Below are 27,657 nucleotides of genomic sequence, written 5' to 3'. Positions count from 1 at the left end.
AGAACTTGAGTGAATGGGGTTTGTAATTAAAACAGCTAAATTAAATTAGCCCTTCTGGGACTACTAGCCTGAATTCATCTGAGGACAGGAAATACAGTAGAGTCCATACAGAAAAGAGGTGGTAAAACCCTAAAGGAAGAATAGCTTTGAAAAAGGAAATGGTTGAATTTTAAACAAAATTTAAAGGGGGCATAAAATTTCTTGAAAGAGCCCAACCAAATCCTTGCTGCTAGCAGTGAAAGGCTGTTAACCTTGGTGAGCTTTGATTTATGGGCAAATTGGATGTTCAGGCCTGAAAGAATCATATTTTTCCACCATATTAAAACATACAGTAGCAAATCAATGTTCATTGTTCATGTAAAGACCATGGCATGCTGCATTGTTCATTTTTTTCCCTGGGTTCTCATTCTTTGTCTGTCATTTTGAGCAAAGTCTTAAATAAATTCTAAGGTTTTATTCCAAACTTTGTATTAATTGCTGAATTTAGTCAGTTATTGTAGATAATACTATCTGTAATAGTATTTTTACTGAAGTCTTATTAGACAAAAGGCCTGAGAGGATGTCCTGGACATCATGTCCTAAAATGTCAACTTGAAAGCACGTATAGACTGTATGTCTCTTAGGGATCTTTGAAATACAGACAGAGAGCAGATACTGGAGAAAGAACAACTGCAAAGAGCCAAGGAATGACTATCCAAAGGAGTGAACCTAAGGTTAAGTAAATGTATTTTTGATTACTCTTTCCCCATGCTACATGTTGCTATACAAATTGCTCAGCTAGAAAACAGTCTTTCTTACAGACTATCATTTCTCATGGACAGCAATACTTGCCATTTTTTAATTTGCTTTTTCTAAAATTCTTTGAAATGTAATTATTTTAAGGCTCTTAAAAATGCTGGATATTTTGAAATCCCTTGGTCTAAACCACCTTGAATGTGGACCTCAGCAGACATTTGAGTTCGTTTATAAGGCTGACATTTGAATTGGGAGTAATGAAGCTAATACAGCGCTAAGAATAAGTGAATGCTGTTTGCTCTTTAAAGCTGTACATAGAATCCAATAATGAGTCCAGGGATACAGGGCAGTCTATCACTGTAAAGTAATTATTTGTTGACTGCTGAGCCAGCTGCATTGAATTTGCATCTTGGGAATGTTCAGAATGCCAAACCATCTTTAAACCTCAGTCTTCAGGTTAGGTGAGACGTAAAATGACAGAACATTTTTTTATTTCTTACCCTGTTCTAATTTCCTGATGCTAAAAGGAAATTCTTGTTGAGGTAGCACAGAAAAAAGTAAGTTAGAAATGGCAGTTATTAGAAGAAAGGGCTTTTGTCGATGGATTGCATGTTTTTTATAACATGCTACCCACAAGATATTAATGTCTTGAACCTCAAAGTCTGATGCTGCTCATGTTGAAACAGGAAAAGGACATACATTAATCTTAAAGGAAGCAAAATGCATCAGCAAATATTGTATAGAAAATAAAGCTTCTCTGAATGCATGTAGTTTTATGTATGCATGTATCTATCTGGAACCTGTTGGTGAGTATCTGTGTAGTTTTACGTGGGCTCATACCACATGAAGTTACTTCTCCCCAGACTACCGAGGGGTGCACAAGAAGGGCTTAGCATGTCACCTGCATTGCAAAGGTTAATGGAATACTGGTCTCCTGAGTTCTAGTCCATTGCTTTATGCAAAAGCCACAATCCTTCAAACTTCTCTTATAGCCTGCCCCACAGAATTATAGCTGCTGACTTAATTCTGGAGGCAACAATTAATGCCAGAGGCAACAAAGCACTTGGAGCCACCCTGCTGCCAGTGGTGTGTCCTGTGCAGGCAACATTTTTCACTGATCCCCTCTGGGCTTCTGTGGCTGCACAGAAGCTGCACTTGACACTGCTCTGTCATGTAGGGATCCTGCATGACCACATGCATTGCAACAGACTGTGTCAAATATGGGTCTTGTATCCTGCTTTCACTTGAACAGAGACTTTAGAAAGGTTGTGTTACCAGAAGAGAGTCCTTAGAAAAAGCAGTAGCTTTCACATGAAAAAAAAAAAAAAAAATCCAACAGACACTTAAAGGACAAAGGAGAAAGCTCATATCTTTGAAGATCTCGCATCTGGTGTGCTGAGAAGTCCCATGTCTTGTTTTGCTGCTTCTCAGAGTAAAGGAATGTAAGTGAAGAACTATGCTGTAACCCTGCAGGAACCGGGGAAGATCAGCAAAGGACAACAGAGCAGGATTTAAAGACAGAGGATTAGATCTGGGAAAGGTTTCTTGAAGTTCAAAACTCTGTAAATGCACAGCTTTTTTTCAGCCTAATCCGAACATTTCCTACAGCACGTAGGATTGGTCAAAACCCCAGTTTATGACCCAAATTGGCCTGAGCACTGAGCAGGTAACTATCCAGTGACAGCACATCTACGAACTAGTCAGTACGGAAATCCTGGAGTGAGGTAATCTTATCAATTCACATCTCATAAAACCTTGCAGCGATCTATCTATTTAGGAAATCAAAATCACTGTTTAATGATGCAGAAACTTGCTGTGAAGGTCAGTGTTTGTGACATTTCATTTTAATTATTATCCCAAATAACTGAGTGGTCTCTCTCTTGTTAAAACCCATCCAGAAAAACAGACAATACAAAAAACAGTAACAAGACTGCACAAAGGAAAAAGGAGCATACTGTAGGTATCGGGCAGGTTATTTCACTTCAAGGACAAGCCAGGAATTGGGAGAGAGCTTCAGCTACCTGCAGCACAGCCCCACCAGCCTGCCTCCTTTGCATAGCTGCTTGGAGGATGCTTCGAGTCGCAGCTGAAAGAAAAAGTTGGATAATTAAATCTGTTCCATCTGCAGGATTTCACAGAATGTGCTTGGTTTTTTGTTTGGTTATGCTTTTTTTTGTGGTTTTCTTCCCAGTGAAGTACTTAAAGCCAGAAAATGTTTACACTTCACTCACCTTTTTTAAAGTTGGATATTTCTGTTTGACTTTATCCTTCCAGTGGAAAACTAGTTCTCCTTCTTTACTTTATTTATGATGTATAAATGTTAACCTGTTTATATGCGGGGCTTTTACATGGTGTCATTTCTGAAAGAATTAATCTCTGACTCTCTGTGTACTCTTGGAAATTTCTGTGACTGTGTGTTCAGCACAGAGCAGGGCTTAGAACTGATCAGCTGTAGTACCTGACACAGTGAGTACTTTTTCAGACTTGTTTAAGAAAGACAACAGGATTGCTTTTCAAATTGGAAAAAAAAAAAATCCCTATTTTTAAGACGCATCTATAAAGGGGAAAACAACAGATTCTTAAGTTGTTGCAACACACTTTATTTTGTCAGGCAAATAGTATTTTATATATTCAATTAAATAGCACTATGTTAAACTACATTTTGTTCTTTCTTACACACTATATAATGCATATTCACTGTAATGACAGTTTCATCATGCTAGGAACTTATACACATACCTACACTTTAAAAAACAAGGTTTTCTTAATAAAACACACATATCTACAGTAACAACAATTGCAAGGAACACATTGTTAGGTCAAGATTTCAGCCAACTTTACAAACTACACAAAATAAAAATAGTCAAGAAAGTATCAGTACATGGTGAAGTTCTTAGCAGAGAACATATCTTTACATTTGGTGAAGTTATGCCTAGAAGTCACTTTTCTTTTGTATTTTTTAAGGAATAAAATTATATACATTATTTAGTAATCTTCAAAATAGGAAATATTAAATAGCACAAACAATATTACAGTCTTAAGTTTTGGTTGTCACCTACAGTGGAGGGGCTACTTTAAACAAATAAAAATTGCAGTTTGTCTATTCTGTACATTTAGGGCCAAATCCTCAGCTGGTATAAACTACAGTAGCTAAATGGACAGCAAGGAAGTTATACTAGTTTATACCAGCTGAATGTCTGGCTCCTGACTATACACAGGGGAAGGCTGCTAAAGCATGGAAGCTTGGACTGGTTATGCACTAACAGAAGCTTATTATATATATGCTGAAGTTTTCATGCAGCAGTAAAAATGTTAGTTTAAGTATAATCCCTTAAACAGTCATACCATAATAATGGTATATGAAGCAGCTTTAAAAATATTATTTTATAATCATATGAAACTCTGAGCTATACTGATTGTTTTAACGGAATCCCTTATTGCCAATATTGTATTAGAAAACAGTGTAACCATAATTTCTGAGGCCTAATGGGGGCCTATTAAAATATACTGTACCTGACCACTTAAAGGGTAAATTGCACCCTTCAATACTTGTTAATCACTGTATTCCATATGGAAGCAATTATGATCCTCACAATGGACATTAACATCACACTAACTCTGCAGTGAATCTGCTGGGGAAATAGGAAGAGCATGGCAGCATACAGAGTATATGCACTAATGTCATTCCAGGAGGTAGTTCTATTTTGTGGCACTTGATTTTTGGTTTCTCATTTACACACTTCAGAACTCAGTCATCCTCAGAAAAGTAATAATTAAAAAATCATAGTTTGCAGCACTAAGAGTCGTCTGGGGAAACAAACCAACTTATTTTCTTGTCTCATTTTCTTTTTTTTTTTTTTTCCCTCCTGAGTCTGCTTTTCCAGGTCTTGTGGCCAGATGCAAGCTCACTGCAGTAAAAGAGGTTTCCTGATGGTTTCCATAGGGAGGACCTTAGATACCAGTGGCTACATATTGCAGAAATATGTATTTAGGTCTTGATCAAGGAAAGCATTTAATTAGATGGCAATATATGAGCAGGCTGGCAGTGGCACCCCTTTGGAAGCAAGTAGTGAGCACACATTAAATTCAAGGAGCTCCGACCAGCATCAAAGGGACTCAGAGACAGAATTTAAGTGGTTTGATCAATAAGGGCCCATCTCCCAGATATTCTGCAGCAGGTGGTGATAAAGTGACATATCTGATACCAGGTAAATGCTAGAGTTACCACCATTGCACTAGATCTTAATTCACAATGGCACAAACACAGACATGTTCTCCTATGCCCTGTAGAGTTACTATTCTAACAGAAGCATTCTAATAGAAGCAGAATCAAAATAGTGCCCAAACTGTTTTAACAAAGACCCATTCAAATGTTTACAATTATGTTTCTAAATTCATCTTTTAGTGGCTGGAATAAAAGCTTTAAAAAATTATCATCTCTGGGTTCAGAAATTACTTTTATTCATTTTTTTCCCAGAAATTTACCTTCTTTTATTTATTTTTTTTTTCTGAGCTAAGCATAACTCAGTTTGGAGCTGAACATTAGTTTACATTTTTGTATTCTATCACAAAATATCAGGCAATAAACCACAACTTTTCTAAGGTACTCATATATCTTTAATTCCTCTTACCTGTCTCCTTTGAACAGACTCAGTGGCTTCTGGAACACTCTTAGAGAGTAAAGTGAGGAAGAATTCTCCCTATTTTTGGCATTAGTGTTGCTCAAAATATAAAAGCAATAGTTTTTTTCTAGTATGGCTTGATACGCATTTACCTAATTTTAAACTGAACATGCTTCATCAGGCCTGACAGCTGCTTCTTAAACAAAAATATTTCTGTTTAAACATGCCTCTCAAGGGGTTAAACTTTTTTGGTTGTTGACTCAAACACATCTTCCAGTTTTACTTTTCCCTCATTCTTTTTTTTTTTCTTTCCTTTTCTTTTCCTGATCTTTTCAGCAAAATAGTGAAAACAAGAGGAAATTTTGAAAATAACATTGGAAAGAAAAAAAATACAAAGACTGGAAAATGGAAGTGGTTTAATTTAAGAGTTCTAGTTAAAATATTTGCAACTTTGAGAAACCAATTGCAAAAATAATGTTTTAAAATTTCCAAAGACACTCATGAATTGTTTCCACATTGCAGACCATCCCCATGGAACAGATTAAAGATAATCTATGTTTTAAATTTTTGGCCAAATACTATACAGTATACCCATATTCTGTCCTTTAGAAAAATATGGAGTGCAATTCTTGAAAAATAGCTAAAACACGTAAGTCATTTAGGTGTTTTTCAAAATTGCATGTATAATAAACATTCTCATGTTAGCTTTGTGCCACTTATAAAGCTCTGTAGTGCTATAGGTCACCCTATTTTAATAAAAATCAATATAAGTAGAGATATTTTAAGTTAAATTCCAGAACTCATGAATTTATTACAACTCATACTATGCACAATAATCAGTGTTTCCTCTGATAAAGTATAATTTTTTTTGTTTTTATTCTACTTGTTCCTTCATTTGACCTCTGAATGAATGAAACATTTCTATTATACTTTACTTGCTTCCTAACAGCACGCATTCGTGATTTGGACAATGAATGAAAGCTGTAAACCCAATATTGACCAGTAAACAAGAAGAAACTCATGTTCTTAAATGCAGTGTAAGGAAATTTTAGTACCATCTTACTTTGAGCATGTGTCTTAACCCAGATTCTTTCACCACCAGTCTGGTTGGCACAGGTCCAGAGTTGCAAGATAGCACATCGATTTTGTAAAATAAATTCTATTCAACTGTAATTAAGTACCAAGATATTAAACATGAATCTGGTTTAAGCTGAATACTCCGTTCTGATTCTAGGACAGATACCAACCTAGTGTCAGTAAGTTTCTAGGAAGGAAAATGCTCCACATTGTTTTCTTTACTTAAGTTACACTGCATTTTGTTGGGAGAAGGATCTTTTCTGAGGCTTGTTGGATTTTCATTTTAATTTTATCAGATTTGCTCAAATTTGTTCTCAAAAGACAAATTTAAGCCCCCTATAATAAGGACAAAGATATCTATTACTATAAAATAAAATTAAGATCCAGGTAATTGATTCCTTCTATTTCTACTTTTCCTGCTATTAATAAGGGCTTTTAGTTTGCTGTAGTCCCCTCTCATCTTCTGGGATTCTTCCCTCTGCTGACCTTGCTGTCTACTGTCTTTACAGTACTGGTTAATCATCTGCATTTCTGAGTGGCTGAAGGCTCCCACAAAGTCCTTTGGATGGAACTGCAGTGCTCGCACTGAGCTGGCCCAGGTCCAAGGGGACCACTTGTCAGTCATGTAGGCCACCATCTCCGAATCCAACACTTTGAAATTGATCTTCGCTAAGGTCTGCTTGAAGCTGTTCTCTGTTGCGATGCAGTGGTAAAGCCCCCGGTCACTGTCTTGGACAGAGCGAATGAGGAGTCCTTGCTCAGTAGCTATGATCCTCTCATTCAGCTTGACCTAAAGCACAAAAAAGCAGAAGGAACTTTTTAGGGAACGTTATGGAACAACGCAGTATTGGACCTCTTACTAAGTCTCACTTCAAACACCTCTTTCTTTCTTAATAGGTTTCTTAAAGGTACTATAAGTTTCTTCACCATATCCCGCAGAGACCACCGTTATTGGTACTGTTAGAAGAGAACTTACATCAAGGCAGGTAAGTGCTGCTAAAGAAAATTACTTCAATACTTTTATACATTATGTTACCACAGATTTGATCAGCATGGAGACAAAGATGCAGATCTGAAAACTACACAGAAAGAGTTTTTCTAATGTTCAAATAGCAGAGAGGAGGAACTGAACTTTTATTTGGCAAGGTTACAACTCTGAGAATGTTTCTTCCAGCATCAGAGGCTGCTGCTGAGACCCAGTGGAAGAAAGGTGCAGAATTGGAGGTTGTTCTGTCATTGAACACAAGGTGGTGTCTCGTTAAATATTTTGACTTTGAGCAGATTCCTGGGGGTAGCTTCTAAAGAACTCTTATCTGCAATGCAGAACCTATAGCCTGGAATAAAAGTTTTCATCCCAGTAGGCTCAGCTGGAACTTGGTTCATTGGAAGCCAAGAGTAATTTTTCTACTGTCCTATTTCCTTTCTGGCTTCAGACTCTATAAACAGTCCTAGGAGATGGTCACATCAACCAAAGGAAGCAGGTCACCACAGCTTGTTGAGTTATCATCTGATGATAAATGACTATGCACATGCCCCTTTGCATATCAGCTGTGAAATAAAAATCACTAATTTAACCCATTATGACAGAATACCAGTGCTGATATTTCTATGCATGATTTCCCTATTTTCACATTGCATTTTGCATTATACCTGATTCTCTTGGGAATTCACTTATTTATTATGCTATCCTGGTATTATAAACTTTTGTAGATGTTGTGGCAGTAAATTTTTCAAAATCTGAGCGTTTGAAATTTAATTAATCTTCTGATTACTTTAGTTTGACTGTTGTTATTTAAAACTGCATTGATTATAATACAGTTATTGAACAGAACATAAAAGGGAGATGTTCTGCTGAGGAAAAGGGTTAAAGATTTGCACCTAGATTGCCAGGACATGGCTTGAATCTTTGAAGAGTCCATGAGAAAAACAGCATGAAAGACTTTGTGAAAGGATTTTAAGTTCTCTCTGATTTTGGAAAATGACCTGATAGGAGAATAATGCTTTTCATTATTTATCATCTATCCTCAGACATCATATTACTTAATATTTACTTTCGAAAGTTGTTCCCCATTATTCATATAGTAACTGCTTTGGATTTGAAATGGATTTTTTTCCCTTTTATATTACTTAAGGAAGGCACATTTCCCATAAACAATCATACTGTATATTGCAGTGCTGAAACTTGAGAGCCTTAGAGAGTGAAGTAATGGAAAACGTGATTGTACAATGGTGGGGAAATGCTTTTGTCAATATGCATTCTTAGCCTGGACTAGTTTCTTGCTAAAGAAACCATTCACATTTCTCCCACTTTTGCCTTTTCTCTCTTCAATAGCACAGAAGGGCTACGGCATGCTGACTCCTTGAACTTTATACAGGTTATTGATTTTATGCCTATTTCCTCAGATCAATAAGAAGTCTTGAGTGCTGCAAACCTGCAGTTTGCAAATAGTAAGGAGTGAAGGAAAAATCATCAATTAATTTCTCTGAACTTAAGGGCTGACAGGAATTTTCTGATAGCTATTGAGCCTCAGCTATATCAAAGAGTTGGCCCTTAATGAGTAAAGTGCTGGTCATTGTCTTGCATCCACACAAATTCTCCAGTTTCACTGTAACCAGACTGTCTGACAAAAACACAAACACTCCCTCATACTAGTCTGGGGAGTGGATGAGATGCTGACTGAGGTCTCTTCCAGAGCTACTGCTCACATTACTCACCTCTTTTCTCCTGTCATTGTCTTTCTGTAGCAGCCATTTAATAGTAGCCTGAGGAGACTTGGGCGTGCATTCAAGAAAGGTGGTGTTGTTTTTCACTCCATACTGAACTATTTCTGCAGCGTTTCTGTATGCTAGAAGAAAAAGAAAATAGGTCAGGCTATTTAAATGGTGACTTGATATAGAAAGCAAGTAACAGCAAATCAGATAAAATGTTTGCAATGCAGGTTAAATAAAATATATCTGATACTGATATTGGCTGATAATAAGTAATTTAGGACACTCATTGTTCAAAGAAATGAAATTAAATGTGAAGAAGCACATCTCAGTCCAAATATTGGTGTGTTCAATCTGACGTAGACTGTTCTGAGAAAAAATAAAGTAGGATATCTGTGGGGTAGTGAGCTTTACTGATGGGATAACTGACCTTAGGGATATTATTCCCTGAAATGATCTCATTCTGTACTATTAGAATACCTGTCTAGAACTGTCCAAAGAAGAATGAGGAATCTAATGTATCTCTTCACACTTTATGACTTGGGTGAATCTGGTTGTATGACTCAAGATACAGCAGCATGCCCTAAGGAAGGCTCCAGCTGCATGCAGAAACACAGGGAGACAAGAGAGGGCAGACTTGGCTCCCACTCCTCCACTTCTTTTGCAAAGCAGGGAAGGCACTTGGCTCTGAATCTGAAAAGCAATGAATACGTAGACAGGCCAGCAACAGGGAGCAGGACAGATTTATAGCACTCCAGCAACACCTGGGCAAGTGCTGAGCATATGTCATCGCTTAGATTCGTTGTGTGCCTTTACAGTCTTCATAGATGAACAACTCGCAGTTACTAAAAGGAACTTCTAGATGCTCATTTCTTGGCTAAATTATTATTGTCCTGAAAACAATACATGTCCAGATTTAAAAGCTTATATAATATATGACATACACATTTCTTTTTTTTTTCCCCCAAAGGAGCAATGGATACCAAATAATATGAGAAATGTAAAATCCTACAGTTCTACACATCTAAAATCAGGTTCTGTTTTTGCACAGTCCTAAGAATGGTTTTCCTCAGACTCTACTTAATCTCCCACACTTTTCAGCTTCTTTCATCAACTGATATGTGAAATTGGCATCTTTTCCACTAGAGGAAGGAGACTTTGGTTCTAATCCTTCTAAGTTTTCACCACATTTATGAAGTTGTACCATAATCAACTGTAACTTTTAGAAGAATAACATGGAAATATTTTTTATTCAAAGACCAGAAGCTAGCAAAAAAACCTGTCTGTGGGCTGACCTATCTGTAACTGTGGAACAGTGAAAATCAGAGTTCTAACACATGCCTATTTTTATGTACACTGAAGCCAGGTCTGTCACAGAAAGTCATTTTTGTCTGTTTAGTTGATCAATATATATATCTAAGTTCTTACCTACCCCATACTACTAGTAATTATACATGCTAAGAAAATGACTGAGAGAATACAAATACATTTATCTAATAGCATAAAAGCCAACACAAGCATAACAATATTAAACAGAACTTTTGAAAAGCAATCATATGAGGCCCTTAGTTCTTGATGATCATAGAATGGTTTGGATTGGAAGCAACCTTAAAGATCATGTAATTTTAATGACCTTGTGATGGTGCACATATATGATCTATTAAAAAATTGCAATGTGCCCAAAATGTTGAGTTGATACATGCTGAGAGGTTCAAGATGTGCAGCCTACCATGTTTAAAGCCTTTGTTTCAAGATTATGGTTCCTTATGAACTTGGAAGATTTCCTGCTATTTCCTGACTTCTCTTCTCTTTTGTCCTTCAGGTACATTTCATTTTTTCCCCCGAACATAGTAGTTTTTCTATAAATAGTTTTAATTATATTTTGAAAGAGACTAAGTTGCTGTTCCTTTTTGTCTTTTTTCCACCAGGGAAACACCTGCCATCTCCCTGTGCTATATCCTACTGTTGTCACCAAAACATCCTTTATAAGGTTGCTAAAAGTCATAAACCTATAAATACATTCACATTAAAAAAAAAATGTTTGGAAAACAAGAAACTTGTTTCACAAGACTATCAAGGTTCACTTGTTTTCCCTCAGCCAAGAAAGCAGACACTTGACATTCTCACATTTTCCACATTGAAAGTGGTGACACCCACCCTTGGTTCAGACAATGGGTGGGTGGTCACAGTACATGCCTGCAAGGTAGGAAAAGCAGCTCAAGTTACTTTATTATTCAGATAGGTGTCTCAGAGCTCAGGTGCACACTCTAATGGTGGGGTCATCTTTTCTAATTACCTGTTCAAGTTATTTGGCTTCATATAAATGAACTAATACTGAATCATTGGTTAAGACCCACTGGCACTGCAGATTGGCAGCTAAAGCAGTATTAGCACATTTGGGCTGAGGGACCTATGCCCAACTGACTTTTGTGGTCTATTTTGATCCAGGAGATTTCTCTGAGATCCAGCAAAGACCATTTCAGTGGAATTATAGTTAACTGAACCTTACACATAAGTCTTAAAGCACTGTTCTTTATTCAAAAAAATCAATAAAAAAATTACAATCAGGTCTATTATTTGGTCACCAGATGGTACAGATGAGAATGCGCTTCAAAATGCATGCCTAGAAACAGAGGTGAAAGGAGGGTGATTTTCTAGAATGTGCCCTTGGTTTGACAGTATACATTGCTACTGCCTAGCTCAGTCATGTATCAGGCTGAAGAAGATCAAGATGCCTTATGTATATGTCTACTCTTACTATCATTTGTCTGTATTTGACTGGTTTCTGTCAATCAGGGGAAAGTGGTAGCTGGGAGGGCAGAAAATTGGCTCCGCTGCCTACCCACTCCATTCCAAACTGATTAAACACTTGCACAGCTGGAAATAGGAAACTTCATAAAGAGATTTGGAACAGTTCATTTTCCCATGTAAAGAGAGAACGGGATAATCATAACTCAAAAGACAGTCTTAGAACCTGCTGTTTGCTGAAAGATGTGCTCCAAAACTAAATATGACATCAAATATTTAGAACAACTATGAAATCCAAATATTAAATCCATGAAGAAGCATTAATAAAGGCTGAATAGATTTAGAAGTAGAAAAGTCCTCAAATTAACTGTTCCTGTTTCTAGTCAGCAGTCAGCTTTTCATTAAACGAATGCTGAACTATGTATTTCACATTTCATTATTTTATCATATATATGCAAATTTCATGTAACTGCAAGGAAAGATGTTAAAATTTTAAAAAATCAGACTTAGAAAACAATTATGCCTTATCAGTAAACCACACAGATAATATGGGTTATGATGAATCACATACAGGAAAGCTACATGTTCTTTATATAGCATGAAGATCTCGAAATTATATTACCTTTCAGGTTGAAACCTCGGCACTGAGTCAGAGGGTTTCCATGTCTCACGTCTTGCCTACGACTCCTCCTGGAATATTTTGTAAAAACAAAGTGTTATTCCAAGACAGCTACACCACAAATAAACACTTTTTTTATTTCTGTGTTTTGGTTTTCTCTTTCACTAAATCAACTGTTAGGGATAGTTCATGACCTACTATGAGTGTGTTTTACACTTGGCAAGCTTCCTCGAGTGAAGATACTGTTTAAGTGAATAATCTGTTTGCTGAAGTTTATAAAATGGTTGTACTTCTGGTAAGTAAAGTAGTTTTGCAATGGAACTATAGAAATGGAAGGCTAGAGGTGATGCATAATATAGACATATGTTTGCTGTCACATGATCTAACATTCAAAGCTGGACCCCCCAGCTGGGACTCTCATAAAGACAAGTGCCTAAGAATGAGATGAGTAAAAGTCACAGTGCATAGTCATAAGTAAGTCATAGCAAGAGTCATATGTAATGCATAAACTTAAAATTATTATATAGGGCACGTTCCCTCCTTGATTTTGGTAGGAATCTTAGTTTTGTTGGCTGTAGCCTCACCCTGATAGCAGAGTGACTGAAGTATTCATCCACAATGGTGGAAAGCTAAGATTCAGTTCTGTCCTCTACTTGTATGTGACTATTTCCTAAGGATACTCAAACTCACCAAGTCTCAGGGTACTTCTGAATGAGACTTTGATTTGGAAGACGTATGCAAAATCACAATTCTATAGCAAACTAGTTAGGGAGCTTACTGAGACTGGGAATACTGGCACTTCAGTCCTCCCCGACTAAGACGTTATAGCTCAGAGAATTCAGCACATAAAAATCTCGTATCTGATTTTTTGATTCTTAAGAAATATTATTTTGTTTACTGGATATTCTGTAAGTTAGTTCAATATTTATCAAGTTCAACAAAATATATGTATTGGTGACAGATTGTTGCAAATGGATTCTGCAGGGGTATGTAACAGCTATATTCTGAACTATGCACTGATGACTTGTGAGATCAGAAAGCACAAAAAGTCCCTAGGGCTCCAGTACCTCTGAGACAGCGTTTATAATCCTGTGTCACCTGATCCTTCACTGCATTGTTTTAAAAGGGAACATCTGAAAGGTGATATTTCAAAAGAGTAATTTCTGACATTCCAAGTATTTTTTTGATGTTTACCAGTGAAAATATTTCATCTTACGCCTTGGAATCTTAACCTTTGTGAATTATTTATGTGTGAAAAAGGAGACAATGAAGAATTTCTAAGGGAATTTCAGGATTCCTGTGCTACCATGAGCTGCTCCAAACTGTCAGAAACAACATACTGCTTGCCTTACCCAGTTCTGAGTGTGTAAATTTACAGTTTGATATTTATAAAAAAATAATGAGAAGGTGATGTTTAGAAAATAAAAATAATACTGTCAGGTGTTTTGAGGTAAATCAAAGGATGAGGAACTGCTGTAACTCATGGGAGACAGAGGTGTCAAAAGAAGCAAGTAAGCAAATGTGTCCAGCAGATACTACTGTCTAGACTACAGAATTTGGCTGTAATTACCAATGTTTTCTCCTTCATAATCTGTCTTGTTCAATAACGGGAAAATTCATTTCCTTCACATATGAAAACAGGGTTTCTGTTCCATACAGTTTTAGGTGCTTCTTTTGGTTTGATATAAAAAGCGAAATGCAAACAAAACGTCAGCATGAAAGCAAGCCCCAGTGGAAATAACCATGACTGTATATAATGGGGATGGTAAAGAATCCAGCAGAAACTGCACTGACTGGGTATACATGACTGCTCCTCATACCTTTCAGCAGCTGTTAGTGTAGGAGTTAGGTGGCCTATGACTTGGGGATTTTTATTTTCTCCCTACATGTTCTGAACTTTGTTCCATGGAAGTAAAACAATCAGTTTGCAGAGTGGAGGCTGAATATGCTGAGTGAAAGCAGTAAAACTTCAGGTACTTTACCAGTTGTTATATGGCCAGATTGGGCTTAACTTTTTAATCTAAAAAAATAAATGAATCATGAAAACTCTGCAATAACAAAAGTAATTGTCTTTAATCCCAAGGGATGACACTGTCATCAGCTGGTTGGGTCACTAAAGCAAAGCCAAATGAAGCCCATTAACTGTATCTGGTCTTCTGCATCTGCAGCTCACAGTGGCATATATCAGAAAGGTTTGTCTTCACTGCAGTAATACATCATAGTGCATTCAGTAGCTTTGTTTGTATATAAAGTCAAATCTTAGTAATACAAAAGCTTGCTACAGCCTCCTGCCATTAGATATTTCCCTTGGGAGGAGGAAAGAGACTCCTGTTTTGCATAGGAATTATGAGATGGACTATTAGCTCTGTTGTAAATTAAAAAGAAATTGCTTTCCCTGTCTGCTTTAGTAAATCTCATGTCAAAACACCCAAATCTGCAGGCAGGAAGTAACATTTGCATAAAATTTCCCTGGAAATAGTTCTTCTCACTTAGAAGAAAGTGAAAACCAAAAAAAATTAAAATACTTTATTCCTCAGACAGCATGAGAGGTATTTTGTGGTATTTAGGGCTATCCTAATTATATACAAACTGAGCAACTGACTTTAAACAGAGCAACTTTAAACTTAAACGAATGTTTCACTGACTTTGTGTGCATGAGACAGAAGGATTAATATTTATGATTAGGAATGGGTGTTCTTTCTTTTTTTCAATTCATCACTTTAAATATGAAAAGGCAAGCTCTTTATCATACAGTCTTGCAGCACAGACTCCTAGGTGATGGAACGCTGCCAAGCACAATAGCTACAGAGGTATTGCTTGTACATGCTCATGAAAGGAACGACATCCCTCTTCTGCATCACATTACAACACCCCAGGCTACAAAGCAGAACAAAAGCCTTCTTTCCTTGCAGACTTCACTGGTCTGCTTAATACTGCTCACCTCTTCCCTGTGGGATAAAACCTGGAGCAGGAGTTGCCATCCCAGGCACAGTATGGATCTCGGGCGAGGCAACAGTCAGCACAGGCAGTCCCATATATGTGGCAGCGATGCAAGGACACCTGGGTGATCCCTTCATCTGAGCTCACATACAGCTGTTGCTGTAGAAAACAATGGAGATTTTTTTTTTTCCAACATGGAGAAGCTTCACCGGAGACTCAACTAACACACCTAAAAACCTTTCATTTAATTTTGGAATTAACTCAAGACCAAGGGGGAAGCCACTGATATACATAAGCCAAGATAAACAGAAATCTCCCAGGTGAATGAGCCTAAAATATTTCCACCTTCTTCTTAGAAAACACTTAGAAAGACTGGGGAACATTAATGCTTTTTAGACATTGAGTACCATTGTTCTATTCTGGGGCAGACAGGCTGAGTTAATATTGCTCAGATTTGAGAACTTGGTACTTATTCAGTGAGGATTATTGGCTCAAGCCTTTGAACTAAGTATTTTCTCTGCATAGAGTCGTTTTAACAAATATTATGCAGAGTTCCTACTTGGATTCTCCGGTGCATAGATCTCCTAGACATAAAACCTAGGGATTATGCTGGGGCTCAGGGCCAGATTCTGATAGCCTTATATACCTGGAAAACTAAGCCAGCAGAACTCTTATAATAAATGAAAGCCTTTGCAAAAGCAATTCAAAGTGAATAGGTCATCACCAAAATCTCAGCTACTCAGAAACAATCAATTATTCTTAAAATATAAATTAATTTTGAACCCTAGAAACACCTCCTGATTTTTTTGTCATAAAAAAAAATATATATATACCTGGTTCAATTTAGTGAATACTTATCAGTAGTTTTGTAAAATATTGAGCCATTTTTCTGGCAAATTCATGGCATACATATTTTAGTCTGGTTGTTCAACATTTCAGAATAAACCCTCTCAGCTGTTTTCATCATTCTTATTGTCATCATTATTACTGATAAACACACACACACAACTACACCACGGACACAACAGCCCTAACACTGCCTTTTTGCACTGACCAGACATCCAAGGTAAAATTTCTATTTAGGACTTAGAAGAAAAAAGGAGAGGGAAAATTTCATCTTTCAGTACTTTTTTTTTCCTTATTTGTGAGACAAAATCACAACATAATTGACACTTCCAGTGAATTACAAATTACACGCAATGAATAGAAATTGTTTTATCTTAGAGGCTCTAGGGCATATAAACAGCTTATGCAAACTTCAGTCACGTTTCTTCATTACAGGAAATGTCCTGCCTATATTTAGTATGCTGCACAACAACTGGTATTCTAACACCTTTAAGCTAATCTATTTCTCAATGAATAAGCATTCAGTAAGCATTCCACTTTTCTTTACCTTTTTAGATGAAATCTTCATTGATGTTACAGGAGAATTACTCTGAAAGACAAAATTACAAAGCACATTTACAAGGACTCTTTTGTTAATCCTGTGCCAACATTAAACATTAAAATTCTGTAAAACTGAAGTTATATCTAAGAAAACTATAACTTTCCATATCTTGCAAAGGCATTACTCACTCCTACAATTTTTTTGCTATTTTCAGAACTAAACAAACAGCATAACTAAAATTAATGTCTCTCTAAATGTATAGGCTATACTTAACCTCATTATTATTATTCATGTGCATCAACAAGTTTTTGTACACTTCTAATTAGTCAGCATCTGTTTCCCTCAGCCATATAGGAGCAATGCTTTTTTGAAGCCATTACTCTCACAATGTAATTAGACATTATGTTCATACTTTGATGATGATGATAGGGAAAAATCATGCAACAGCTCACGTATACTTACCACATGATCCGGATAAGAATATTTCATATTCCTCCTACACATTATCTACAGTACATACAGCTTGGTTATCATCCAACATATACTTTCAGATTATCAATGACTAGAATATTAAAAATGGTATCTGTGCTACTGACTGTTTCTTTCCCAGAGACAGTACTATATACTACTGTGTGTCATCACTGCAGTCTGCTGTTGTCTGAAGAGCTGAAAAAGGAATCACATTCATTGCCTTAAGCAAGTGAAGCAATTCCTTATTCTTACCCAAATGAATGATAAAATTGATGGTAATAAAAATGTTCTGCATTTTCTAAAGATTTAGCATTTGCTCAGTGACAAAGGAAAGCCATAACTGTGGGCCAGGGTTAATTGCAGTGGACTACAAACAGAGCAGGCAGGCCAGGACTAGAAAATCTGGCTGTGAATCACATGAATTGGCAAAGCTTTGAAGGTGTTTCGAGCTGCTGTAGTATTTCATGAACTGTCCGGAGACTCAAGGTCAAATGCAATTGGATCTGGTGCTGTATTTTCCTTTCCTTGCTTATACTCTGCAAAGGAATCAGTGCTTTGCTTACTCTCAATATTTACTAGCACACAGCCAGTACTCTTATTCCTCCATTCCCTCTCTCTCAGAAGGACTCATCAAAATACTGCTATGCTGCCTACAGTGGTTGCAATGACAGATGTTGCGTTACTATGATTTTGAGGGTTCAGGATAAAAATGTCTGTGCACAGAGGCCCAAACCCTAGGTTTAGGGTCAGGATTCCTCTCAGCCCACCTATCTGCTTGCTGTATTAACTTGCCTTCCAGTAAAAAGAATTAGTAATACTTGAGTAAATGGTATTCTTTAGGTAATGTTACTCACATACATCTTTTTAAAAGATGCCTTTTTGAGGCTTAACACAGAATGTATGTCTTATCTTGAAGAAATGTTTAATGCTCCCTATCTAGATAAAAAATCTTAAATTTTCCTTTTTGTATCTCCTCAATGAAATAGAGAAAAGCCCGTCACAAACTCTTTAACTAAGTGCTTCGTGCTTAATTAAATGCTAACATTTGCTCTGAGACTACCTGTTTTAAAGAATAGCCCACTCAAAATTTTAAAAGGGATTCTTTAAGAAGAGGGTGAAAGCTTTCTTTAGGCTATTACAAGCTGCTACATGCTGGAGTGTTTGATAGAGGCTATTCCCCTATTTCTCCCTGTAGTTGTTTGTGGTTTTTTTCAGCTTATGTTGCATTAAGCTTGTTGCTTTCTTGACTCCAGAGACATGTGGCTTTGAAGAAATGGAGTTAAGCAAAAATAGTTTGATTCCATTCTGCAGCTCAGAATAAGGAAGATTATTAGATAATCAAAGAAGTAAAAAAACCTTAGATTCCATCTGTAAATAGTGACAGTCTCAATATGTGATGCCAAAGATAAAAGCTGCCTTCTGGCAGTCCCTAAAATGTGACGTCATAAAAAATGTTATTATCAAAATCCTTCTAGATGGTATAGTAATATAAAACACAAGCAACTTAAATACAGGGGGAAGCTTAAGCTAAGTACAGTCTTCATAACAGTGGACATATTATATTTCTCTTTGTGTGAGTATCAAGCTGATAGTATGCACATTTGCTTGATCTTTTATCACACTTGCCCTTGCCAATGTCTCTTAGAACAAAGTGTTTGTGTGAACATACACATTGAAAGAGTAAAAGTAGGAGCAATCCAGACCTTGAAAACCTCCAGCTCTTCTAAAATGAGTTCTCCACTTGCAGAGAAGTTGGTGGGTAGGACAACAACTTTTTGTACTGTTCCTTGATCTGGAAAAGATAAGAAAAATGAGACTATATGGCAGAGAGAGAGAGAGAGAGAGAAATTAAAAAGCAGATGCACCATTATCAATTATGAAAAGAAAGTATCAAAGCAAGCACTGTGACATAGAGGAAGATATTAAAAGATGTTCAGTAATTTCTAGGGTTTGAGATTAGAAAGAACTCTGAGATGATTCCTTTACAAGTCACAGACCATGGATAAATTTTATGTGACTGTATATAGTATCATTCACATGCATGAATAAGAAGAAATCATGGTAAGACTGGAGTTACTACCATTACTGTTACCATTGTACAAAAAAAGATCAATCAAAATCAGTATCTTTTGTACTAGTTGCTGTACAGACACACAGAGGCAGTATCTATCCTAACGATCTTAAAGTAAAGCCACAGCAATATAAACAGATAAAATGGAGATACTGCAGAATTTAATGTATATTCATATTCAATAATGAAACATAACAATAACTGATGATATTCGAGCTAAACCTCCCAAATAACTCTATCTACAGCTAAACAAAGTAAGATGAAAGCTTTTTTTTTTTTCCCCAGGAGAGTCAAACAATAATCAACTGTGTTACATATTGGTAGGAACTAATATTTTGGTCCATAAGGAGAAAAGGAAAAACAAGGTGAAGAAGACACTGTTGCTCCTTTATCGTGGCTGCCCTCTCAAAATACAGTTCCAAGCCTCCCAAAGCCATGCAGGTCAAAGGAGTAAGACAAGAAGGATGGGGCAGTGGCAGTGTTTCAGCATGGTATATATTATTAGTGAGACCTAAGGGATATTTGCGAATATTTTTCTAAATGTGTTATGTGGGAAGATATGTATGAGATGGAGGGGTCCATCTGTTAAGGCTCTTAAAGACTGAGACAGCTACTGAAGTACTTCTGATCTTGCAGAAAAGGAAGGCTGTGGGAGAATCACAAGGACAAGCATTTGTACTTGGAAAAAACTACAGCACATAGGATTCCTCTTGCCTAAAGGGCCTAGAAATTAGTCTGAGTAGAATAAATATATTTGCTCAACATTGATTCTGAGGAATGAGACCACATGGTATAGATTCTGTTCAGCCTTCAAAAGTTTTATGAGCAATATAGGCTTGTGTGGTTAGTAAAACATTAGTACAGCATAATATAGGTAAGTATCTACATGTATTTTTATGAATTTGTAGCTGAGCAAGGGCAATCTCAGCTTCCTGTCTGCAATTCCAGATGTAGACTGTGTAAACTGAAAAAGGGCAATTTTGCTTTTGCCTTTAAGGTCAATGACTAAATTCCATAGCTAGAGCTGCAGGGCAAGTTGGTTACAGTAAATAATTTACATCTTCTTATTTCCCTGGGGGGAGTCAGCAAATAATGATATATTTTTAAAAAATAGGGTTTAAAGTCAGAATACTGATATGTAATGACTTGACCACACACAGAGAGCACATTGCAGTATTTTGTCACTTAAAAAGAAAAGGAAAAGAGAAGCTGACAAGACTTAAAAATGTGTAGCTATCAATTGTACATGCTCAGGGTATATTAGGCATGAATTTTCATGAGAATTTTCTATGGAGAACATTCATTCTCATTATACAATAGCACGATAAAACAGCTCCTTCCAAAAAAGCTTTACTGAAACTAGATCTTATAATAGGCATCTATGGACTAGACTACTATTAGCCAAGCTATAGGAACCTGAGAGAGATTTACTAACTGCTAGAACCCACCAAAGCTAACGCTTAAAAATTGCCGCAGATGCATCCCTCAGTGGAGCTGAGGAGAAGCATGTGCATGTGTCTCTGTGTGTGTAGTGCTGCTTTTACTGAAGGGAACAACCCACTCATCACAAAAAAGCTCAACTTAAGCCCAGTCTGCCTGTGTTACTTCATCATTTCATCAATATACTCTCTCTAACATTAAACTATACCACACAAAATACTGTATCAGAAGCACAGGAAGGAGTCAAAGCCTTTTGTGGTTTGTTTTTTTTTTCATCTGCCTGCAAAGTGTCAACTACCTGTAACCCTGACATATATAGAGGGCACTAAGCTTTTTGACAATGACCTTACCTGCAAAGGAATGTGAGGCCGCTGAGCCTCCAAAGAACAGGTTTATTTCAATGATCCATTAGCACATACCAAACATTCAAAATTCCTACATTGTCTGGTCTTCAAACATTGTCTCAAACTGAAATCAGAACCTGAGGGGAGATTTTATCCTGGGCATTGGTATAGAAAATACTGATAACGCCTGACGCCAGGTACTTTTGTCCTAATAACCTTTCTTATTTGAAAACTAGGTTCCTATCTACCTTTTTGTCACACCCTAGAAAAACACACAGAGTTAAGGACTGTTTACCTTGGTATTCATATCCTTTTACTCAATATTTTACCATTCGCTGTAACTCAGTGTTGTACCATGATCATTGCAGAAAGGAATGCACCATTGTTTTAAAGAATTAGTAAATTTAATACAATATTTAAAATAAATATTCATGTTAGGTAAAGTAGGCAATAAAAAGCTATTAATTAAATGAAACCACTTAAAGCAAGGAATTCCAACAGTCTGTACATATATATACACACATAGATAATTCCAACAATACATTGGACGTAGGCTATAGCCCTCTACCTGTTGTAAAGACAGTTTTTATACTGTTTCTCAGTCTGTTCCTTAATAAACAAAAAGGATATATTTGTGCATAAACTCCACTTTTTATTCCTTTCTCAGTGGCATTGATGCGTCCATTATAAGCACAGTAGCTGACAAATTAAGTCACATCTGACAAGTTAAGTCATATATACATGTTCATGTCAGAAAGCTTATGGAACATAAGAGTTTGGCTATTTCCTTTAATGGCAAGGCAGCTGACTAAATTCCCTTGGTCAGGATGAAAGTTGGAAAGGATACATCACTGTGCACTGCAGGAGATATACGCAAAGTAGCAGTGCCTGAACTGTTTTCCAGTGTATTTCACAATCTTTTGTGCTTTAAACCAGGCATTAGAAATCACCAAACAAATATAAATCAATTTTTTTCATGTTTAGGTCAATGTATGAAATCATAAGCTCACTCTGTAAAAATCATAAAAGTGAACAGGATGGCTTCCTTTTCCATTTGCTTGCTACTTACAAAAATCCACTTGAAAACAATTCTATATTGTTATGGTTGCACACAGACACAAAAAAAAAGGTATTGCTCCTCTGGAATATCAATCCATCATTAGAATGTATGAAGTGAAGAGGCAGATTTATGCTCATCACTTCCCTGACTTTTCTTCAGGTGGTCTTCACAGGCTAGCATTAGCCCAGCATTCTGTGCGTTGAGGGCAGTTGGAGAAATGAGAAGGAATCTCCCTCAAGCTGATGGTAAGAGGACAAGAGCAACTCATCAAGTTTTTCTATTTCAAACCTGCTTGAACAGCTGCAGTGTCCCAGCTTGACATGGAAGTCAATGTTACTGAGATCATATTCCCTCTGGGAGGACCAAGAAAGAAGGAATGGCAGAAGAGGAAGGTGATAACATCCTGTAGGCTAAAAAGTGGTGTAGAGAGTACACAGAGTGGGAAATAAATGGAGAAGGTAGCTAGTCTAATAAATTGTCCAAGGAAGGAGAGACAAAATAATAACAATAGTAGTAATAGTAATAGTAATAGTAATAGTAAGAGTAAGAGTAAGAGTAAGAGTAAGAGTAAGAGTAATAGTAATAACAAAGAGGAAAAAAAGCAAAACTTCCTTGAAATCCAAGGCATGATTCTGGACTAGTATTAATCTGCTAAGTTTCATTGATACCAGTAGGACTATGCTTGATTACACCAATTCCTGGTCTTGCTGACCATGGCCAATGGAAAAAGCAAAGCTTAATAAGCAGCAACGAAAAATACACAAGTGTTTGGCTGGAATCTGTATTCCAGAAGCTGAATCTGCAGCTCAGAGTTTAAATCTCATTCGCTGATTTTCTGCCAGCTTTTCCTTCCTTGACTGCAGTGGACACCAACTGCTACCCAAAGAGGAGTAGAGGTTTCACAGAGAGGCCTCCTGCAGTAATTCCCTTCCCTGATATGTCAGACATTGCTGGAGACCCTCTTAAAACCTTTCTCTGTGCTGTACCTGTCAGCCTGATAGCAGCTTAATTATTTTTTTTCTCTAATCTGAGTTGAACCTGATGCAAACAAATAAAACTACAAACAAAAATAAAGCAAGGAGCTTGCAGAATGCTTAATATTTCTCTGCTTGAGAAAACGTTGAGGCTCAGCAGACCACCTGAGATGGTAGTGTGTTAACAATCAGGGCTGACAACCAGGTCCCCACACTCTCTGCTGTCCTTAGACCTCTGCTGTAAGTCAAGGCTCCCACCACAGTCACTCAACCTCTCTGTGTTTTAGTTCACTCATCTGTCAAATGGGTGTAATTGTTTTCCAGCTCATAGCATTGCTGTGAAACTGTAAAATCATTTCAAGCTGCATCAAAGAACAAAATGGCAGATACAAATGCCTACTGAGCTCACAATTGAAAGCAAGACTTTCACATAGGCACAGGTGGATCTACATTGTGAGCTTACTTGAAAAAAAAAATGAACAGGGAGAAAGAAATAAATGGAGGAATGCCTTCTTTACTTATGTATCTTTTTAAAAGTATGTGAAAAATCTTTCAATAAATTGCTCAACAAAAGGTTTCAAATGACTCAGGCAGTATGACCAAGAGGAAGAAGGAAATCCAGCCCGCTGCCTGTTGTGCCACTGTTGTGCTACCTCATCTTCCCAAGCTCAGTGTCAGGAAGCGGCAGTCAACAAATCTATGAGAGGTAAACTTGCTCTTCTGACCAGATTATCTCTCTCTGTTAGAATCATTACATGATTTTGGCTATTGCATTACTGGAGGCTACTGTTGTCAGCAAGGGTTAATTTTCCAAAAAGGAAGGTGTCATGTAACACCATGAAAATGAGTATTACAACTTCGTACTCTGAAGGCACTGACTGTATCCACATTTTGAAAACAAGAGTTGCATCAAAGAAGAGAAGATATTAAGAAACACCAATCAACCTCATGCCACATCAGATGCACGTGGCCCACATTAATCATCTGAATAAACCACACTTAAGTCTGAAGTCTCTTTTCACAACAGTAACTTTGATTGCTTTCCACAAAAACATACACTACCTTGATAGCAAGGAGGACCTGTTTGACCCAGACATTTAAATACTTTCATAACACCAAGAGCAATAAAAAACCGTGTGCATAATCTTTTGGTTGTGCAATCCGTGTGTACTTTGACCGAAGGCTTTCATACTGCAAGCAGTAGGTGGTATGCTTAAAAAATAAATATTAATCTCAGGAAAATGTTTTCATGCTGTTTTACTGCTGTTCTTAAAACACAGATGGAAAACAATCTACTAAAGGATAAATGGAAAATGTAGAAAGCTTGGGTTTTTTAGATATAATTGAAATGAGTAAAGTAATTACAGAAAAAACTCCAGGGTGAATCAAAAACTTCAGGACTGAGTCCTGGCCAACCACAGAAACAGGACAATTGAAGCAGAAATATAACCCCAAATTCCTGAGCTGCTTATGACATTACTCATTGTACAGAAAAAAAAATATCATCAGTATCACCCTTGTCAAATATGCAAAAGAGTGATTACATTATTTCCAAGTAAATTGCCCCGCGGGTTTCTGTTTGAGAAGACAAAGTATACAGCATTTGTCTCCTGTAGCTCCCTAACATTAAAGACTTGCTTCTTATTCTAAATCAACTCATTTCAGAGGGAATTAAACAGATGCCTCTGGGTGGACTTCACAAAAACTAGCAAGTTTTGTCAAGTGCTTTGGGAGCCTCCAGGTTTAAAAGCATAAGGAAAATAGGATATTGTTATAACTTGAAAAGTGAGTAGAATGCTATGAGAATAAAGCCTGTCCCTGGGATTTATTTTGTTAGCTATAAAGGGAAGGGAGGGAGGAAAGCACCCTATTAACTCTGGGCATGGACCAGACTCTGTAAGCTCTGTGCTTTTGCCTGGGAGTGCAAAGGAAACACTACATTTAGTTCACATTCATGTGAAAAAATTACAGAGCTGTATGTACCCTTCCATGCCATGGCTACATGATGAAAGCCACTGGGGTTGTTGGAGCTTTATACTGCTGTTGCTCTTCACTTGCATTCAGGAACTGATTTATTGCTGATGCTGCAGAGGAGGAAGAGAGAAAAAGCTAAACATTTTGTGTGCTCTACATCTGGCAAGACATAAAACACTGCAATGTCAAGCATGAGACAGGTCACTGACAGTGACAGACAAGGCTGGCAACATCTCAGTTCAGCAGCAGTAACTCATCATCCAAGCTGAGTGTAATTGTCACCAGGTGTCAAGTCCCATTGTCTCTGGCTGTGGGGCTCCTGGCTTCCAAGGAAATTATCACATGCAATTCTCTTATACAATGTGGTTTTTGCATTTGCTGGGACAAACTGACACCAAAGTAAATCCCCTCTGCATTCCTTATGACAGTCAATATCTCTATCAAATCCTCCTGAATCTCACAGAAAGCAGAGAATAAAGAAAACAAGTTTCTCCTCTCAGTGGCTGAAACTTGATCACTTTTAAATAAAAGAGCTGTAAAACACAGTAATTTACATTGCACCAATTTTTTTCTAAGGAAAATCTTGGAAGCTATTAATGTCCTGTGCCCTGTTCAGGAAGAATGATGCCTCCCCTCCAACTAACTAGAAAGCAGACAATGATCCTTGTCTGCAGTGTAATGCAGAAGATAAAATAGTTAATAAAAAATATCAAGAGATGCTATTTATGTATTTGTCCCACAATGGACTATTTGCTGATACACAGAAGAGGATTAAAAAACGTAAGAATGAGCTGAGGTGTGCTATTGTTTTTAAGGGGTGGGGGTGGATGTGTGTGTAAGACCACACTGATCACCTAAAACCAGTCCAAAGTTAATAAAAGTATAAAATGAAATTAACTATATTTATTCTTGCAGAATCACGGAAATGCTGAATATCAGTATTGTGCTTTTTCATGCACATTTCAAATTGTCAATACATCTCCAGTATTAGTGAACAGTGATTCATTGAGAATACTATATTTGTTGGAGACATATATGTCTTGTCTTTTCCACTAGTTTTTAGCAGAATTTTCCTCCAATTAACATTAGTTGTTTATAAAGCATTTTAAAACAGCCACACCTATATAAAAAAATGCATAAAATGTTCATTTGAAATATCTGAACTAGCCTACCAAGCTATTACTCTTGCTAAACATAGTGATTTGACAAGGAATAAAGCTAATAGAAAACCAAACCTTCTCTTTTACTAGATTCTTGAGGAGTTGTATGACAGTAGTAGGGACAATTTCTATTAACATTTCTGATATTTCTGCACTCATATATGAACACTTTTTTCTTTACTTCTGTAGGAAAGGAAGAAAATAACCCTAAAGGGTCCCAAAGTCAAGACTTGTAGTTGCATTAATTAAACTAAAAAGAAAATGTGAATAGATGTTACGGGGTGGGGAACTCACCTCAAGAAGAAAGCTCTGTCCTAATTAGCTTAATTTAGTAGTTTCTATTGACTCAGATATAGGATCAAAGAGATCTTCAGGAGCACTTTAAAACACATGTATCAACCGCTAACCAAACAAACCCAAAACCACCCAGATCTAAAACTGATGAGATTCCTAATGTAATTCAGTATCCAGAGCTTCTTTTATCATGATTATGCCTCATAATACACTCAGTATTCACAATACAGTAGCTTGTGACCTGGTAAAAGTTCAAAAGCACAAAAGTGTTTTTCTTTTTTTCATGTCCTTTCACTGAAGTACAGAAGCCTGTAAGCTGTAAGGAAATCTCCAGAAGTCATATGGTCCAGTCCCTCATCCAAATTAGATCCAATTGGAGCTGGTTGCTTGGACCTGTGTTGGGTTGGGTTTTGAAACTTTTGAGTCTTCTAAGGAGGAGAATTCACAGCCTCTCTGGGCCCTTGTTCCTATGTCTGACCACACTGATGGTGAAAATCTTTTTCCTTTTATATAGTTATGATGTCCCACACTACAACTTGTGTCTATTGCCTAACACCAAGCACCTTGAGAAGAGTCCAGATTTGGGTTTTCCCATGAAATAGTTGTACCACCCCATTAGTTAGTTGTCAACAGCAACAAGGTCTCTCCTTAGCTTCCTCTGAATAAACCAAATTGTCTCAATCTCTTCATACACATCAGTCACTCAACTGAACTTGTTCCATTGGGTCAATATTTTCCTTGTATTGGGGAGCCCGCAACTGGATATGATACTCCAGATGGGAGCCAAATACAGGGGAAGAATCTCTTCCTGCAACCCACTGGGAGGATACACTTCTGCTAATACAGCACAGTATGCAGCTGGCCTCCTTTGGCACAAGGGCACTATGCTGATTTTGATAGCTGGGGAGGTTTTTCTAAGAGTGAAAAGAGTTCTTTTTAATCCTGCTTCTATAGAAGTCTGCCATTCTTAAGACATTTTTTAGCACCAGTTTCCTAAATCTATTATAACAGCATGGTTATTCCTAGCCCCAT

General features: G+C 37.0%; 1 protein-coding gene across 2 annotated transcripts in view; it reads right to left on the bottom strand.

Annotated features, from left to right (window-relative positions):
* Nucleotides 1–3,319: 3,319 nt before the first annotated feature.
* SEMA3C (semaphorin 3C) overlaps nucleotides 3,320–27,657 on the bottom strand; it is a 398,512-nt gene continuing 374,174 nt past the window's right edge. For both annotated transcript variants that reach the window (XM_069876987.1, XM_069876899.1), the window contains exons 13-18: nucleotides 19,012–19,100; nucleotides 16,844–16,885; nucleotides 15,452–15,609; nucleotides 12,514–12,581; nucleotides 9,150–9,280; nucleotides 3,320–7,224 (exon numbers count right to left, since the gene is read on the bottom strand). In XM_069876987.1, the coding sequence (XP_069733088.1) occupies nucleotides 6,811–7,224; nucleotides 9,150–9,280; nucleotides 12,514–12,581; nucleotides 15,452–15,609; nucleotides 16,844–16,885; nucleotides 19,012–19,100 (902 nt within the window). In that variant the 3' untranslated portion in view covers nucleotides 3,320–6,810. The remainder of the gene's footprint in view (nucleotides 7,225–9,149; nucleotides 9,281–12,513; nucleotides 12,582–15,451; nucleotides 15,610–16,843; nucleotides 16,886–19,011; nucleotides 19,101–27,657) is intronic.

This window comes from Phaenicophaeus curvirostris, chromosome 1 (genome assembly GCF_032191515.1).
Source record: "Phaenicophaeus curvirostris isolate KB17595 chromosome 1, BPBGC_Pcur_1.0, whole genome shotgun sequence".
NCBI classification, from domain to species: domain Eukaryota; kingdom Metazoa; phylum Chordata; class Aves; order Cuculiformes; family Cuculidae; genus Phaenicophaeus; species Phaenicophaeus curvirostris.
This window is presented reverse-complemented; position numbering and strand designations above follow the sequence as displayed.